This window comes from Cervus elaphus, chromosome 2 (genome assembly GCF_910594005.1).
Source record: "Cervus elaphus chromosome 2, mCerEla1.1, whole genome shotgun sequence".
Lineage (NCBI taxonomy): Eukaryota > Metazoa > Chordata > Mammalia > Artiodactyla > Cervidae > Cervus > Cervus elaphus.
The window spans coordinates 871,434-887,772 of record NC_057816.1 but is presented as its reverse complement, the minus strand read 5'-3'; the positions used below and the strand labels follow the sequence as shown (position 1 = coordinate 887,772).

General features: G+C 62.8%; 1 protein-coding gene across 1 annotated transcript in view; it reads right to left on the bottom strand.

Moving 5' to 3' along the window:
- Positions 1-666: 666 nt before the first annotated feature.
- MUC5AC (mucin 5AC, oligomeric mucus/gel-forming) overlaps positions 667-16,339 on the bottom strand; it is a 31,906-nt gene continuing 16,233 nt past the window's right edge. The window contains 24 exon segments of the mRNA XM_043922907.1: positions 667-1,330; positions 1,835-1,949; positions 2,040-2,100; positions 2,260-2,379; positions 2,659-2,757; positions 2,838-2,960; positions 3,295-3,332; positions 3,437-3,538; positions 3,777-3,948; positions 4,262-4,293; positions 4,477-4,580; positions 4,681-4,768; positions 5,091-5,269; positions 5,714-5,921; positions 6,370-6,553; positions 6,688-6,938; positions 7,342-7,516; positions 8,029-8,263; positions 9,370-9,489; positions 9,539-9,807; positions 10,264-10,772; positions 12,945-13,259; positions 14,844-15,225; positions 15,396-16,294. Of these exon segments, the coding sequence (XP_043778842.1) occupies positions 1,066-1,330; positions 1,835-1,949; positions 2,040-2,100; positions 2,260-2,379; positions 2,659-2,757; positions 2,838-2,960; positions 3,295-3,332; positions 3,437-3,538; positions 3,777-3,948; positions 4,262-4,293; positions 4,477-4,580; positions 4,681-4,768; positions 5,091-5,269; positions 5,714-5,921; positions 6,370-6,553; positions 6,688-6,938; positions 7,342-7,516; positions 8,029-8,263; positions 9,370-9,489; positions 9,539-9,807; positions 10,264-10,772; positions 12,945-13,259; positions 14,844-15,225; positions 15,396-16,294 (5,045 nt within the window). The 3' untranslated portion in view covers positions 667-1,065.

Genomic DNA, 16,339 nt, shown 5'->3' with positions numbered 1-16,339 from the left:
TGAGGTGGACGAAGTGGGCCCGATTCGCGTGCTGTCCGCTGGTCCGCTCCGGGGGCCCCCTTCCAACACTGGGGTCTGGGGGACTCTGGACCCCCCAGGGGCATTCATGTGCTGGACACATTCATGTGTCCCCACCCCACTCTGCTGCCTGTCTGGGCGGGGGGCCCCTTCGCACATCCAACAGCCTCTGCGCGCCTTCCCAGCACCGCTGTGGGACCAGGCCCAGCGTGAGGCCAGTGTGTCGTTGGAGGGGTAGGGGCTCCCCTGGGGCCTCCAAGGAAGAGGGGCTGGGTTTAGGATCACGGAGGTTCTCCAGGTGGGGGTCAGGGGTTGCAGTAAGGGGTGACGGGACTCCTGGGGCAGTGGTTTCCCTTGGGCCTGCACGCACACACACAGGCACCGCACACTGAGCTAGGCTCTGGCATGATGGTAGAGTCCAGAGGTCTGGGAGAAAACGGAGCCCCTCCTGTCTGACAGCTCAGCTGGGCGGACACAGGAGACTCCCGCCCTTGAACCTTCATGCACACCCTCTGTCCATCCAAGCGCACAGAAGACCAGTCAACAGGCCTGCCCCGTCCCGGGCCCACACCCTGGGCCCACGCCTGACCCCCCGCCCCTCTCCTGGGTATTACGGACAAGCTTAAAAAATCACACGGAGTCCAGGAATCGCAAAATGCTCCAAGTGTATTCACAAATCCTCTGGCCCTTTCCTGAGGCCCAGGGGCGGGAAAGGGGGGTGAGGCTTGCCTCCCAGTGGCCAGCCGAGCAGCCCCAGTCGCCACATCGAGGGACCGCTGTGATGCTGAGGCCTGGGGCCAAGAGGCTGGACCCATGGCCAGAGGAGCCTCCCCACCCCCTGCCCGCGGGGCTGGTCCTGAGCAGGCCCCTGGGGCCACTGCACACGGGGGCAGCTGGACCCTGGGAGGGACGAAAGGGGTGGGGGGGTGCTTCCCTGGCCCGGGGCTCAGGTTCCACCGGCCTTGGAGGCCGTTGGCAGCAAATAGAAGCGTTCCTGCGGGTTTGTTGAGGAGCGCGGCCGCCAGGCCCAAGCCGGGGCTGTGGCCTCTACTGCAGGGGCCGGGCCCGCGGGGCCCTTCTCCCGCGGCGCCTGAGCCCGCTCTCCGGGCTTGGCTCCAGCGCCACCGCCGAGAGGGCAAGGCCCCCGGTGGAGTCGCACTGCAGGTTCTTGCAGCCGCACTCCTCCACCTCCGTGTAGGTGAGGGTGCGGCTCGAGCCGTCCTCGCAGCGCAGGGTCACGTTCCTCAGAGAGACGCGCAGCTCGCGGCAGCAGCTGCACCGGTGCTCGACCGCGTTCGCCTCCGGGGAGAACCTGTGGGCGGGGCCCGCTCAGCAGCGCCCGCGAGGCCCCGCCCCGCGAGACCCCGCCTCCCTAGCCCCGCCCCTCGAGGTCCCGCCTCCTGCAGCCCCGCCTCCGCAGGGAGGGGCCCGCCAGGCTCCCGAACCACCAGCCCCAGGACCCCAGCGGGCTTCTTAGTAAATAGAAGAGTGTGATTCCAAACAGGCTAAGAGCCACCGTCCCTGGACCCCAGCCCAGCCCCCTGCTGGCCCCTGGTCCCTCCAGTCCCTTCCCGGGGGTACTCCCCGCAGCCCCCGGCGGGCGGGCCCCGTTGAACCTTACTGAGCACTGCCCTGCAGTAGCCTTCTGTGCGGGGTCGGGGCGGGGCTCACGGGCTTAGAGGTGGTGTCCCCGCGGGGTGGGGCGGAGTCAGGGCTCACGCCCAGGGAGGTGGTGTCCCGCAGGGTAGTGTGGGGTCGGGGCTCACGCGCACGGGGTGGTGGCCCCGCGGGGTGGGGTGGGGGCGGCCTCACGTACACGGAGGTGGTGTCCCCGCAGTTGCCCTGGCAGTAGGCGAGGCGCACGGGCCCGGAGGAACTGCAGCCCTGCTGCCGGAGGACCTGGAGCTGGTAGTGCATCGCGCAGGTCAACTCTGGGGAGGGTCAGGGGGTGTGCAGAGGTCAGCCCTGGCCCGGGGCAGGCGGGAATCCGCGTCCCCTCCCCGGCAGAGCCACCCACTCACGGTTCTCGTAGGGTGGGGGGCAGGAGAGACAACAGCCGTCCTCGCTGGGCAGAGCCTTGTCCTGTGTGGACCACGGTGCCATTGGCGGGGAGTGGGTACTAGGAGGGTGCATCCATGCCCGCCCACCTGCTGATCGTGGCCACCCACTCCTGTACAGGGACTGATCCTCCCCGGCCACTGTGGGCCCCCCAGGAAGGGCGGGCGGGCTGCCCGGACTCACCGCAGGACAGTTGAGCAGGGGACACGCCTTCTTCGTGGTCACCACCTCGAGCCCATCCCAGTGCTTCTCACACTCATGCGTCACGCAGTGGTCTCCAGGGTCTGACCAGGACTCGCCCGGCTGCAGGGAGTCCCAGCCAGCAGGTAAGCGGTCCTCCCCGGGGCCCACTCCAGCTGGGGTGGGCGCTGTGTCTGTCCATCAGCCCCCAGCCAACAGGCTTCCAGAGCTCCCGCGGCTCTGCCCAGAGGCTGCCTAGCTCTGACGGCTCCCCAGGGTCCCCAGTGCGCCAGGATGCTACTCACCCTGCACCCCCACCATCACTGTGCACTCTGCCCTCTGTCCAGGGTTGGGGCTGACCCCGCCCAGAACGCACCCCAAGGCCTTGCGGCCACTACTCACGTAGAAGAGGTGGGCAGAGCTTTCACTGGTGTTCATGATGCAGGCCACCTGCACGCACTCACCACAGCACTGCCCGGCCTGAGCCTGGTACTTGAAGCCCTGAGGGAGGCAAGACGTGGCCTGAGCCCCTCTGGACACTGCGGAGGGGGGTGTGGAGGCCGGGGTGCAGGGGCACTCACCAGGGGGCAGGAGGTACTGCAGATCTGGGTCTCACAGTTGATCGAAAAGGTGTCTGATGGGGCTCCCCCAGGCAGCTCACACCAACATTTTTCACACAGGCTCGAGGAGACCATGGCGCCAGGCTGCAGGAGTCAGGGGTAGTGTCAGCGGGACAGGCCTGGTGGACTGTCCTCCCCCTGGATGACCCTTGGGAGTGCCTCCTGCCGGGGGTCCCGGTCTTGGGGACAGAGTCCCAAGGCTGCATCACATGCTCTAGAGGACCTGGCCAGGGGAAAGCTTGTCTGGGGACCTTGTCAAGTTCAGGACAAGGGCTGTGGTCCCAGGAGAGCCTACTGCTGCTCCAAAGTGCACCTTCCCCAGGCCCCGCAGGGATGCAGCCTCGGCCACGGAGAAGCTTGCAGGACGGGGACTCTGGTCCCTGCGCACCAGGGGGGCCTAACCTTCGCCAGTTCTTACCTGGTACAGGGTGCCGTTGATGCTGCAGACGCTCCAGCCTGCTCGGGGGAGAAAGCAAAGCTGCAGATGCACCCTCAGCCCCTGGAGCAGCTGCCACAGCCCCGCTTCCCCTGCCTGGCCGCCGCTTAGCCAGGGCACTCACTGCAGCTGTAGGTCGGGCAGCAGGCCGCCTCCCTGTAGGTCTGGATGGCGTGTGAGCCTTTCGGGCAGGCCTCGGGCTCAGGGCAGTGGCTGGTGTTACAGGCTACAGCGGAGAGAGGGGGCGTCAGGGATCTGCCTCCCACCCTGGCCTGAGTGCCACCCCTATGGGGGGTCTCCAGAAATCCTGAGTGGGGGAGGACTCTGGCAGGGGGTAGGCTCTCGGAGCGGTGCCCGCTGCCCGAGGGATGAGGCTTCTGGTCAGCTCCGACCTCACCGTAGCCCACATTTCGGAGCCCTTCTGCCGGCCAGCCCGGCGCCCCCCGCCCCCGCCAAGGGCTCACCGCAGTGGTACTGGGGACAGCACTGGCCGGTCTGCAGGGCCTCGGGCACAGGCACGTGGCCGGACTCGGGGCAGGTGGGGGCCGGGGGGCAGGCCTGGGGCCGGCAGCTCATGGTCCGCGTGCTGCCCTCACAGGTGCACTCCTGGCAGTCCACGCTGACCGTGTGGCCGGGCTGTCAGGGGAGGGACAAGAGAGCCCATGGCCACGGCCGGAGGGGCAGAAACCCACGGCTCGGAGCCTGCAAGTGGTCTCCAGAGGTGTGGGTGCAGCTGAGGCTCATGAGGGCCTGGAGGCAGGAGGCGGTCCTGCACGCCGTGGCTCTGCAGGGGTGGGTGGGAGGGGTCCCTGGGAAGATGGGGTGCACCGGCCCCAGGGCCGTGCATGGGGGTCCTGACTCTTGCCAGAGAACCCCGGCCGCCCTCCTGCCTATCCTGTGAGTCTCCAGGGCTGAGAGAAGCCCCCAGCCCCTGAGGGCCCCAACTCACCTCCACAGGCTCCCCACCGGGCCCCAGGCAAGCTGGAGGAAAAGAGGCAAGATCACTGCTGGGCCACCTTGGCCCCCAGCCCGTCACGGCCAGACCCAGTCTGGGGCCAGGGGGACCCCAGGTCATGGCAGAAAGCCCTGGGGTCTGGCTGAAAAGCCAGGGGCAGTGCCTGGAAGCCCAGAGCCCAGCCTGGGGAGCCCAGCCCGGGAACCTACTGTTGCAGTCGGCGGGCACGCAGACCTCCCTGCTCGAGCTGTAGAACACCGTGCCCTGCGGGCAGAAGCAGCCTTCTGTGATGGGACTGGCTCCCAGGAGCGCCCTGTGGGGAGTGGGAGCAGAGGGTGAGCGGGCCGCGCCCTCTGGGGGGCACATGGGCTGGGCCAGGGAGGGGGTCCCCACGGTAGCGGGCAGGTGCTTACGGGGCGCTGGTGCTGCTGTCCATGCAACAGTAGGAGGGGGTGGGCGGGCCGCAGGGCTGGTACTCCATGCCAGCAAGGCAGGTGAAGGCTGTGGGGGGGGGGAGGACGCGCCTGAGGCCACAGGGCAGCAGCCGGGGGCCCTGGCCTGGGTCCCACTGGCAGGCGGGGCCGGGAGCTCTCGGGCCAGGCCCTGCTGGTCGAGCCCTGACCCCTGCACCCCAGGACCAGACGCTCTCACCTGGATGCCCCCTCTTGTCTCTCAGGAAACAAATGCTCTGCATCCTGGGCCCAGCCCTCCTCCTCCTCCCAGAAGCCCACCCTGACCACCCAGGCCCACCCACTGATCGCACACTGTGCCCATCCTCTTGAATGCCACTGCCCAGAGGGAGGGGGAGGGGGTGGACACGCACGGCACGTGTAGTTGGTCTGGGCCCGCCAGTCAACGCAGACACCAAGGGAGGCGCAGCGGGCAGCGTAGAGCTCCAGGGCAGAGCACACCACGTCCACGCCGGGCATGTGGCACTGGTCGAAGGCGCAGCCTTGGTAGTACGGCCAGGGCGGGATTAGCGCGTGGCATAGCTCGAAGGGCCTATGGCACAAACACGGGGGTCGTGGGCAGCGCCAGGGAGGGGCTGCTCGGCTGCGGGCTTTCCCCGAAAGGGCCCCGAGGGAGGGATGTCGCTGGGCCGACCCACGTGCCCGGGGACCCCGGCCCCTGGGGCCATCTGTGTGCGGTGGGGTGGCTGTCTGGCTGAACACAGTTTTTCTTTCTGCAAATTCTCCGCTGAGTTCCCCGGGGCCTGCCCACCCAGCGCCATGCTGGCTGAGGACTTGTGGCCATGAGCTGCCACAGAGCCTGAGGCTGCCCCGCAGCCAGCCTCCACGGGGCTCTGCACCCGGCATCCCAGCAGCTGTGACCCCCTCTCCCTCGCAGCCCCTTGCAGGCCCACCTCTTCCCACCAGCCTGGCAGCGTGGGGTCAACAGGACTACTAGCACCCCTGCCTTTGCCCCAGCCCTGCCCCAGAATCTCACTTGCTCAGAATGAGCTGGCAGATTGGTGAAGGTGGGCACGGGGTGGGCGAGGTCCTGGGCTCCACTGGGGTAGGCGTCGGGGGATGCCCGTTGCAGGGCGGCTGGCCAGGGTATGTCACCTTCCAGTGGCCGGACATGTCGGAGCAGGAGGCCACCACCGCGCCCCCAGGCAGGCGGCAATCGTCCTTCTGGTCATTGGTGCAGGTGCCTGCAGCGTGGGGGCAGCGGTCAGGGGGCCTCCTGCGCCCCACCGGGGGCTCAGCATCCCCGAGCCGAGGGTCGGGCCCAGCATCTCCGGGCGGCACTCGATGGAGTGTGTGAACCTGCCTCTCCACCTCTGTGTGCTTCCTTTCCCTCCAAGAAGCCAGACCCCGGGGCCGTTCCCAGGAAGGATGACAGGGGTGGGCCTCAGGTGTGGGCCGCGTGGCTGGGCCCTGGGCTCTGTGGTCGCACATTCTTGGTGCAACCAGAAAGCAGAATTGCCTGTAGGCTCAGCACCATGCAGTGGCCTCAGCCCGGGGCCGAGTGCAGCTCCGGGGGCGGGGGGAGACACACCCAAGGCCAACCCTTCTCACACCAGACACACTCAGCCACGTTGAATGACCACGGACATGGCCCGGAGCCAGGAGGGTGGGGAGTGGGAGCCGGGCACCCACCACACTGCCCTTCCGTGTTGTTGGCAAACTTGCTGAAGGGCACTTCCACGGAGAAGATGAGGCCACTGAACATGACCTGGACGCCGAGCTCAGGAATGCTCACGTACATCTTGATGCCAACTTGGGAGACGGCAATGCCGTCTTTCTGGAAGCCGGGCCTGACCACCTCGCCATTAAAAATGATCTGGACGGTGACCAGCGAGGAACAGAACGAGAGGGGGAGGGGTGGTGGTGATCAGCCAGCGCCCGGCGCCCTCAGCCCGCCCGGCGCCCTCAGCCCGCCCGGCACTTGTGGGGGCCGCCCTGCTGCGTGCCTACCTCGTTGGTCATCACCCCGCGGACGGCCTTGTGGGTCAGCACGACGCGGTTCTCCTGGTACTCAACGATGATGGACTGTGGGCAGGACAGCCCGTCCTTCGCATCGCAGAAATAGTTCTCGACCAACACGCGGAAGTGGCCGTACACCGGCACGATCTGCTGCACTAGCACGTACGTGCAGTTGTCCAGGAACGTGTAGTAGGTGCCGTCGAACGTGATGTAGTGTGGGTCCCCCCAGCCGCTGCACACGCCTGCACAGAGGAGCCAGCGCCTGACGGGCCACACCGCCGCCCCCCACCCCAGGGACACGTGGTCCCACGCCAAGCGGAGCAGGTGACCACCCTGCCGTCGGGGCCCACGCACCGGCACCGCACAGAACTCTGTTCAGCAGGCGCCCGAAGTGGACCAGACTCCCTCCGCCTCCTCACCCCTGCGCGGCCCGGGGACTCCAGGCCCGGGCAGGGCTCCGCGAGGCACCTTGGTGGAGGCTGAGCGCCACCACTGGTGCCTTGATCTTGGGGTGTCCTCCCTGGGTCCAGCCTGATTCCGTTCTGCCCTCTCTGCCTCCGCCCCTGCGCCCCGCCCCGCCACGCCCAGCCACGCCCAGTCCCGTCCAGCCGCTGAGCCCCGCCCCGCCCCGACCCGCGTACTCACACGGGCACTGGTAGTGTGAGCAGCAGCTGTCATGGTCAGCCACCTGCACCGCGGGGTAGCCGTTGGCACAGGTGGGCTTCTGCACCTTCGGACAGTGGCGCGGGCTCACCGTGATGACCCCGTTGCCCTGGCAGGTGGCCTCAGAGCAGTTGGGCATGGGCCAGGTTTCACCTTTCTGTGGAAGCAGAGAAAGCTACAGGGCCTCGTCCCCGCCTGGCACCTACCCCACGGGGCTCAGCATGCGCCTGGGTCTCCCTGGGGAGAAGAGCCACCCTTCCGGGACTAGGGGCCAGCCCTGCCCCAGGCCTCTCCTTCCCCAGACCCACCCAGAGGGCACAGGGATGAGTAGGGGGAGCTCTGGCTGGTGAAGGCGGCCCCCTTTCCACCGCGCCCCCTGCCTCCAACTCTGGTCTCCAGTCCTTGGCTGTTCTACCCACCCCCGAGAAACAATAGCTTGCTCCAGCCCACTTTACAGGGAACAGAATCTCAACCTTGGGCCCCGTGATCCTGGCGCCCCCATCCAGAAGAGCTGGAGACCAGATGGCCGCTTGTCATGGCCAGCCTGCATCAGCGCAGGAGTCACTGACCTTCACCCACGCTTCATGCCACACTCTCTAGTTGGAAACCACTGAGGGTCCCTTCCCAGGCCCCCTGAGCCCCTGGGAAGGGCAGGAGAGGTGAGGTTACCGTTCTTGGGGGGACTGCATTTGGGCACCCTTGTGGAGGGACCGACACAGAGGTAGAAGGGGAGGACTCTGGTGGGGAGGTGGTCGGGGTGGGAGGTGGCATGCTGGTGGGACAGGAGGGGGCCATCTGCTTGACCACGTGGCAGTCCAGGCTGCAAAAGGCATAATAGCAGTGGCCCGATAGGTCGGTCACTTCATAGATGATGGATCCTGCAGGACAAAGGAAGAGGCAGGCACTGAAGGCCAGGAAGTGACTCCAGGGAAGAGCTGGCCTGACTGGGGCCCTCCCACCGAGGTCTAGACTTCATCTTCATGGAGAGCTTACTATGATCCTGGAAACACACCTAGCCCATCACAGACAAGACACACCTGTGTCTCCTGCACACTGAGGCTTTGAGAGGAGGGCACTGGGACCAGAGGGGGCACAACCACACACAGGGGAACAGTCAACATACCTGGGGGGTACAACGTGCTTGACGCGTTGCAGTAGCAGAGTGGGGTAGTCAAAGATGTAGGAAGAGAGGTTGCACTGGTTGTAGGAGCCGAGGTTGTGGTGCTTGGCTGCACAGAGGTTGCACTTGTAGGAGCCGAGGTTGTTAACTCTGTCTGCACCGAGGTTGCACTGGTTGTAGGAGCTGAGGCTGTGCTGCTTGTCTGCACAGAGGTTGCACTGGTTGTAGGAGCCGAGGTTGTGCTGCTTGTCTGCACAGAGGTTGCACTGGTTGTAGGAGCCGAGGTTGTGGTGCTTGTCTGCACAGAGGTTGCACTGGTTGTAGGAGCCGAGGTTGTTCTCTTTGTCTGCACAGAGGTTTCACTGGTTGTAGGAGCCGAGGTTCTGGTGCTTGTGTGCACAGAGCCAGCACTGGTTGTAGGAGCCGAGGTTGTGCTGCTTGTCTGCACAGAGGTTGCACTGGTTGTAGGAGCCGAGGTTGTGGTGCTTGTCTGCACAGAGGTTGCACTGGATGTGGCCTCGTGGAAGGTGGTCCCTGTGTGCACACTGACACTCACACTGGTCGTGCTGGATCCTGTGACAGTGGGTGGAGGGCAGTGTTCCTGGGGCTCGCAGCAGAGCACTCTGATCTGGTAGTTGAGGCACGTCCTGGTCTCACCCTTCTGGTCCTGGTTCCGACACAGCAGGCCCACGTCCTGGCGACACTGCACCACCTGGCCCAGCTCGTGGATGCTGACCCCGTGGTGGCTCTCGGCTCGGCACTCCACTTTGCTGATGGATTCGGGTCGGTGGCAGATGAGGTCTCCATTCCTCAGGATGTTGCCGAAGGTTTCATTGTCTCCCCCGTGGGGCCCGGGCATGGGGAAGTCCGCGTCGAACCACTTGGTCCACCTGCACTTTGGCTTGCATGGTGTGGTCCCCAGTGGGGACGGGGTAGTCTCAGATGTAGGAACAGAGGTTGCACTGGTTGTAGGAGCTGAGGTCGTGCTGCTTGTCTGCACAGAGGTTGCACTGGTTGTAGGAGCCGAGGTTGTGCTGCTTGTCTGCACAGAGGTTGCACTGGTTGTAGGAACCGAGGTTGTGCTGCTTGTCTGCACAGAGGTTGCACTGGTTGTAGGAGTCGAGGTTGTGGTGCTTGTGTGCACAGAGGTTGCACTGGTTGTAGGAGCCGAGGTTGTGCTGCTTGTCTGCACAGAGGTTGCACTGGTTGTAGGAGCCGAGGTTGTGCTGCTTGTCTGCACAGAGGTTGCACTGGTTGTAGGAGCCGAGGTTGTGCTGCTTGTCTGCACAGAGGTTGCACTGGTTGTAGGAGCCGAGGTTGTGGTGCTTGTGTGCACAGAGGTTGCACTGGATGTGGCCTCGTGGATGGTGGTCCCTGTGTGCACATTGACACTCACACTGGTCGTGCTGGATCCTGTGACAGTGGGTGGAGGGCAGTGTTCCTGGGGCTCGCAGCAGAGCACTCTGATCTGGTAGTTGAGGCACGTCCTGGTCTCACCCTTCTGGTCCTGGTTCCGACACAGCAGGCCCACGTCCTGGCGACACTGCACCACCTGGCCCAGCTCGTGGATGCTGACCCCGTGGTGGCTCTCGGCTCGGCACTCCACTTTGCTGATGGATTCGGGTCGGTGGCAGATGAGGTCTCCATTCCTCAGGATGTTGCCGAAGGTTTCATTGTCTCCCCCGTGGGGCCCGGGCATGGGGAAGTCCGCGTCGAACCACTTGGTCCACCTGCACTTTGGCTTGCATGGTGTGGTCCCCAGTGGGGACGGGGTAGTCTCAGATGTAGGAACAGAGGTTCCACTGGTTGTAGGAGCCGAGGTTGTGGTGCTTCTCTGCACAGAGGTTGCACTGGTTGTAGGAGCCGAGGTTGTGCTGCTTGTGTGCACAGAGATTGCACTGGTTGTAGGAGCTGAGGTTGTGCTACTTGTGTGCACAGAGGTTGCACTGGTTGTAGGAGCCGAGGTTGTGCTGCTTGTCTGCACAGAGGTTGCACTGGTTGTAGGAACCGAGGTTGTGCTGCTTGTCTGCACAGAGGTTGCACTGGTTGTAGGAGCCGAGGTTGTGCTGCTTGTCTGCACAGAGGTTGCACTGGCTGTAGGAGCCGAGGTTGTGGTGCTTGTGTGCACAGAGGTTGCACTGGCTGTAGGAGCCGAGGTTGTGGTGCTTGTGTGCACAGAGGTTGCACTGGTTGTAGGAGCCGAGGTTGTGGTGCTTGTGTGCACAGAGGTTGCACTGGTTGTAGGAGCCGAGGTTGTGGTGCTTGTGTGCACAGAGGTTGCACTGGATGTGGCCTCGTGGAAGGTGGTCCCTGTGTGCACACTGACACTCACACTGGTCGTGCTGGATCCTGTGACAGTGGGTGGAGGGCAGTGTTCCTGGGGCTCGCAGCAGAGCACTCTGATCTGGTAGTTGAGGCACGTCCTGGTCTCACCCTTCTGGTCCTGGTTCCGACACAGCAGGCCTACGTCCTGGCGACACTGCACCACCTGGCCCAGCTCGTGGATGCTGACCCCGTGGTGGCTCTCGGCTCGGCACTCCACTTTGCTGATGGATTCGGGTCGGTGGCAGATGAGGTCTCCATTCCTCAGGATGTTGCCGAAGGTTTCATTGTCTCCCCCGTGGGGCCCGGGCATAGGGAAGTCCGCGTCGAACCACTTGGTCCACCTGCACTTTGGCTTGCATGGTGTGGTCCCCAGTGGGAACGGGGTAGTCTCAGATGTAGGAACAGAGGTTGCACTGGTTGTAGGAGCCGAGGTAGTGGTGCTTGTCTGCACAGAGGTTGCACTGGTTGTAGGAGCCGAGGTTGTGCTGCCTTTGTGCACAGAGGTTGCACTGGTTGTAGGAGCCGAGGTTGTGCCACTTGTCTGCACAGAGGTTGCACTGGTTGTAGGAGCCGAGGTTGTGGTCTTTGGCTGAGCAGAGGTTTCACTGGTTGTAGGAGCCGAGGTTGTGCTGCTTGTCTGCACAGAGGTTGCACTGGTTGTAGGAGCCGAGGTTGTGGTGCTTGTGTGCACAGAGGTTGCACTGGTTGTAGGAGCCGAGGTTGTGGTGCTTGTCTGCACAGAGGTTGCACTGGTTGTAGGAGCCGAGGTTGTGCCGCTTGTCTGCACAGAGGTTGCACTGGATATGGCTTCGTGGAAGGTCGTCCCTGTGTGCACACTGACACTCACACTGGTCGTGCTGGCTCCTGTGACAGTGGGTGGAGGGCAGTGTTCCTGGGGCTCGCAGCAGAGCACTCTGATCTGGTAGTTGAGGCACGTCCTGGTCTCACCCTTCTGGTCCTGGTTCCGACACAGCAGGCCCACGTCCTGGCGACACTGCACCACCTGGCCCAGCTCGTGGATGCTGACCCCGTGGTGGCTCTCGGCTCGGCACTCCACTTTGCTGATGGATTCAGGTTGGTGGCAGATGAGGTCTCCATTCCTCAGGATGTTGCCGAAGGTTTCATTGTCTCCCCCGTGGGGCCCGGGCATGGGGAAGTCCGCGTCGAACCACTTGGTCCACCTGCACTTTGGCTTGCATGGTGTGGTCCCCAGTGGGGACGGGGTAGTCTCAGATGTAGGAACAGAGGTTCCACTGGTTGTAGGAGCCGAGGTTGTGGTGCCTTTGTGCACAGAGGTTGAGCTTGTTGTAGGAGCCAAGGTTGTGCCGCTTGTGTGCACAGAGGTTGCACTGGTTGTAGGAGCCGAGGTTGTGGTGCTTGTGTGCACAGAGGTTGCACTGGTTGTAGGAACCGGGGTTGTGCCGCTTCTCTGCACAGAGGTTGCACTGGTTGTAGGAGCCGAGGTTGTGCTCTTTGGCCGAACAGAGGTTACACTGCTTGTAGGAGCCGAGGTTGTGGTGCTTGTATGCACAGAGGTTGCACTGGATGTGGCCTCGTGGATGGTGGTCCCTGTGTGCACATTGACACTCACACTGGTCGTGCTGGATCCTGTGACAGTGGGTGGAGGGCAGTGTTCCTGGGGCTCGCAGCAGAGCACTCTGATCTGGTAGTTGAGGCACGTCCTGGTCTCACCCTTCTGGTCCTGGTTCCGACACAGCAGGCCCACGTCCTGGCGACACTGCACCACCTGGCCCAGCTCGTGGATGCTGACCCCGTGGTGGCTCTCGGCTCGGCACTCCACTTTGCTGATGGATTCAGGTTGGTGGCAGATGAGGTCTCCATTCCTCAGGATGTTGCCGAAGGTTTCATTGTCTCCCCCGTGGGGCCCGGGCATGGGGAAGTCCGCGTCGAACCACTTGGTCCACCTGCACTTTGGCTTGCATGGTGTGGTCCCCAGTGGGGACGGGGTAGTCTCAGATGTAGGAACAGAGGTTGCACTGGTTGTAGGAGCCGAAGTTGTGTTGCCTTTGTGCACAGAGGTTGAGCTTGTTGTAGGAGCCAAGGTTGTGGTGCTTCTCTGCACAGAGGTTGCACTGGTTGTAGGAGCCGAAGTTGTGCTGCCTTTGTGCACAGAGCTTACACTGGTTGTAGGAGCCGAGGTTGTGGTGCTTGTCTGCACAGAGGTTGCACTGGTTGTAGGAGCCGAGGTTGTGCTGCTTGTCTGCACAGAGGTTGCACTGGTTGTACGAGCTGAGGTTGTGCTACTTGTGTGCACAGAGGTTGCACTGGTTGTAGGAGCCGAGGTTGTGCTGCTTGTCTGCACAGAGGTTGCACTGGTTGTAGGAGCCGAGGTTGTGCTGCTTGTCTGCACAGAGGTTGCACTGGTTGTAGGAGCCGAGGTTGTGGTGCTTGTGTGCACAGAGGTTGCACTGGTTGTAGGAGCTGAGGTTGTGCTACTTGTGTGCACAGAGGTTGCACTGGATGTGGCCTCGTGGAAGGTGGTCCCTGTGTGCACACTGACACTCACACTGGTCGTGCTGGCTCCTGTGACAGTGGGTGGAGGGCAGTGTTCCTGGGGCTCGCAGCAGAGCACTCTGATCTGGTAGTTGAGGCACGTCCTGGTCTCACCCTTCTGGTCCTGGTTCCGACACAGCAGGCCCACGTCCTGGCGACACTGCACCACCTGGCCCAGCTCGTGGATGCTGACCCCGTGGTGGCTCTCGGCTCGGCACTCCACTTTGCTGATGGATTCGGGTCGGTGGCAGATGAGGTCTCCATTCCTCAGGATGTTGCCGAAGGTTTCATTGTCTCCCCCGTGGGGCCCGGGCATGGGGAAGTCCGCGTCGAACCACTTGGTCCACCTGCACTTTGGCTTGCATGGTGTGGTCCCCAGTGGGAACGGGGTAGTCTCAGATGTAGGAACAGAGGTTTCACTGGTTGTAGGAGCCGAGGTTGTGCTCTTTGGCTGAAGAGAGGTTGAGCTCGTTGTAGGAGCCGAGGTTGTGCTGCCTTTGTGCACAGAGGTTGCACTGGTTGTAGGAGCCGAGGTTGTGGTGCTTGTGTGCACAGAGGTTGCACTGGTTGTAGGAGCTGAGGTTGTGCCACTTGTCTGCACAGAGGTTGCACTGGTTGTAGGAGCCGAGGTTGTGCTCTTTGGCTGAAGAGAGGTTGAGCTCGTTGTAGGAGCCGAGGTTGTGCTGCCTTTGTGCACAGAGGTTGCACTGGTTGTAGGAGCCGAGGTTGTGGTGCTTGTCTGCACAGAGGTTGCACTGGTTGTAGGAGCCGAGGTTGTGGTGCTTGTGTGCACAGAGGTTGCACTGGTTGTAGGAGCCGAGGTTGTGCTGCTTGTGTGCACAGAGGTTGCACTGGTTGTAGGAGCCGAGGTTGTGCCGCTTGTCTGCACAGAGGTTGCACTGGTTGTAGGAGCCGAGGTTGTGCTCTTTGGCTGAACAGAGGTTACACTGGTTGTAGGAGCCGAGGTTGTGGTGCTTGTGTGCACAGAGGTTGCACTGGATGTGGCCTCGTGGAAGGTGGTCCCCGTGTGCACACTGACACTCACACTGGTCGTGCTGGCTCCTGTGACTGTGGGTGGAGGGCAGTGTTCCTGGGGCTCGCAGCAGAGCACTCTGATCTGGTAGTTGAGGCACGTCTTGGTCTCACCCTTCTGGTCCTGGTTCCGACACAGCAGGCCCACGTCCTGGCGACACTGCACCACCTGGCCCAGCTCGTGGATGCTGACCCCGTGGTGGCTCTCGGCTCGGCACTCCACTTTGCTGATGGATTCAGGTTGGTGGCAGATGAGGTCTCCATTCCTCAGGATGTTGCCGAAGGTTTCATTGTCTCCCCCGTGGGGCCCGGGCATGGGGAAGTCCGCGTCGAACCACTTGGTCCACCTGCACTTTGGCTTGCATGGTGTGGTCCCCAGTGGGGACGGGGTAGTCTCAGATGTAGGAACAGAGGTTCCACTGGTTGTAGGAGCCGAAGTTGTGCTGCCTTTGTGCACAGAGGTTGAGCTTGTTGTAGGAGCCGAGGTAGTGGTGCTTGTGTGCACAGAGGTTGCACTGGTTGTAGGAGCCGAGGTTGTGCTGCTTGTCTGCACAGAGGTTGCACTGGTTGTAGGAACCGAGGTTGTGCTGCTTGTCTGCACAGAGGTTGCACTGGTTGTAGGAGCCGAGGTTGTGGTGCTTGTGTGCACAGAGGTTGCACTGGTTGTAGGAGCTGAGGTTGTGCTGCTTCTCTGCACAGAGGTTGCACTGGTTGTAGGAGCTGAGGTTGTGCTCTTTGGCTGAACAGAGGTTGCACTGGTTGTAGGAGCCGAGGTTGTGGTGCTTGTCTGCACAGAGGTTGCACTGGTTGTAGGAGCCGAGGTTGTGGTGCTTGTCTGCACAGAGGTTGCACTGGTTGTAGGAGCCGAGGTTGTGCTGCTTGTCTGCACAGAGGTTGCACTGGTTGTAGAAGCCGAGGTTGTGGTGCTTGTGTGCACAGAGGTTGCACTGGTTGTAGGAGCCGAGGTTGTGGTGCTTGTGTGCACAGAGGTTGCACTGGACGTGGCCTCGTGGAAGGTGGTCCCTGTGTGCACACTGACACTCACTCTGGTCGTGCTGGCTCCTGTGACAGTGGGTGGAGGGCAGTGTTCCTGGGGCTCGCAGCAGAGCACTCTGATCTGGTAGTTGAGGCACGTCCTGGTCTCACCCTTCTGGTCCTGGTTCCGACACAGCAGGCCCACGTCCTGGCGACACTGCACCACCTGGCCCAGCTCGTGGATGCTGACCCCGTGGTGGCTCTCGGCTCGGCACTCCACTTTGCTGATGGATTCGGGTCGGTGGCAGATGAGGTCTCCATTCCTCAGGATGTTGCCGAAGGTTTCATTGTCTCCCCCGTGGGGCCCGGGCATGGGGAAGTCCACATCGAACCACTTGGTCCACCTGCACTTTGGCTTGCATGGTGTGGTCCCTGGAGAGGATTGCTCATGTGTGCTGGTTGTGACCGGTCTTGCTGTGGTCACATAAGGTGAGCTAGCAGTGCTGAGTTTGTTGGAAGTGGAGAGGGTTCCCGTGGTCCAGGTAGTACTGGCTTCAGTTGGGGCTGTCTGTATGGTGGCAGGTGTAGCAGGTGAAATGGTGTGTGTCCTGCAAGTGTCCACCAGCTCACAGCACAGGAAGCGGACGTTGTAGTTGTAGCAGATGGGGGGCAGCTGGTCCTCGTTCCGGCAAATCAGGCCCACGGATTTGTTACAGATCACGTCCTGGCCCAGCTCCTGCAGTGGGGTGCCAGGGAAGCGCTCTGCCCGGCACTGCACATTCTTGGGCTCTGCACAGAATTTATAACCTTCGGCTCTGAGATTCGGGATAGTGTCAAAATCTCCACTGTTTCTCCCTGGGCCAGGGTAGCTGCCGTCCATCCACTCAGTCCAGTTGCATAAAACTTGTAAACAAGTGACCGTGGTGACCGTGGTGGGCTCAGTTGAGGGCCGCTCTGAGGACGTTGGAGCTGTGGTCAACACAGAAGTTGTGCTTGAAATAGTTGTTGAAACTG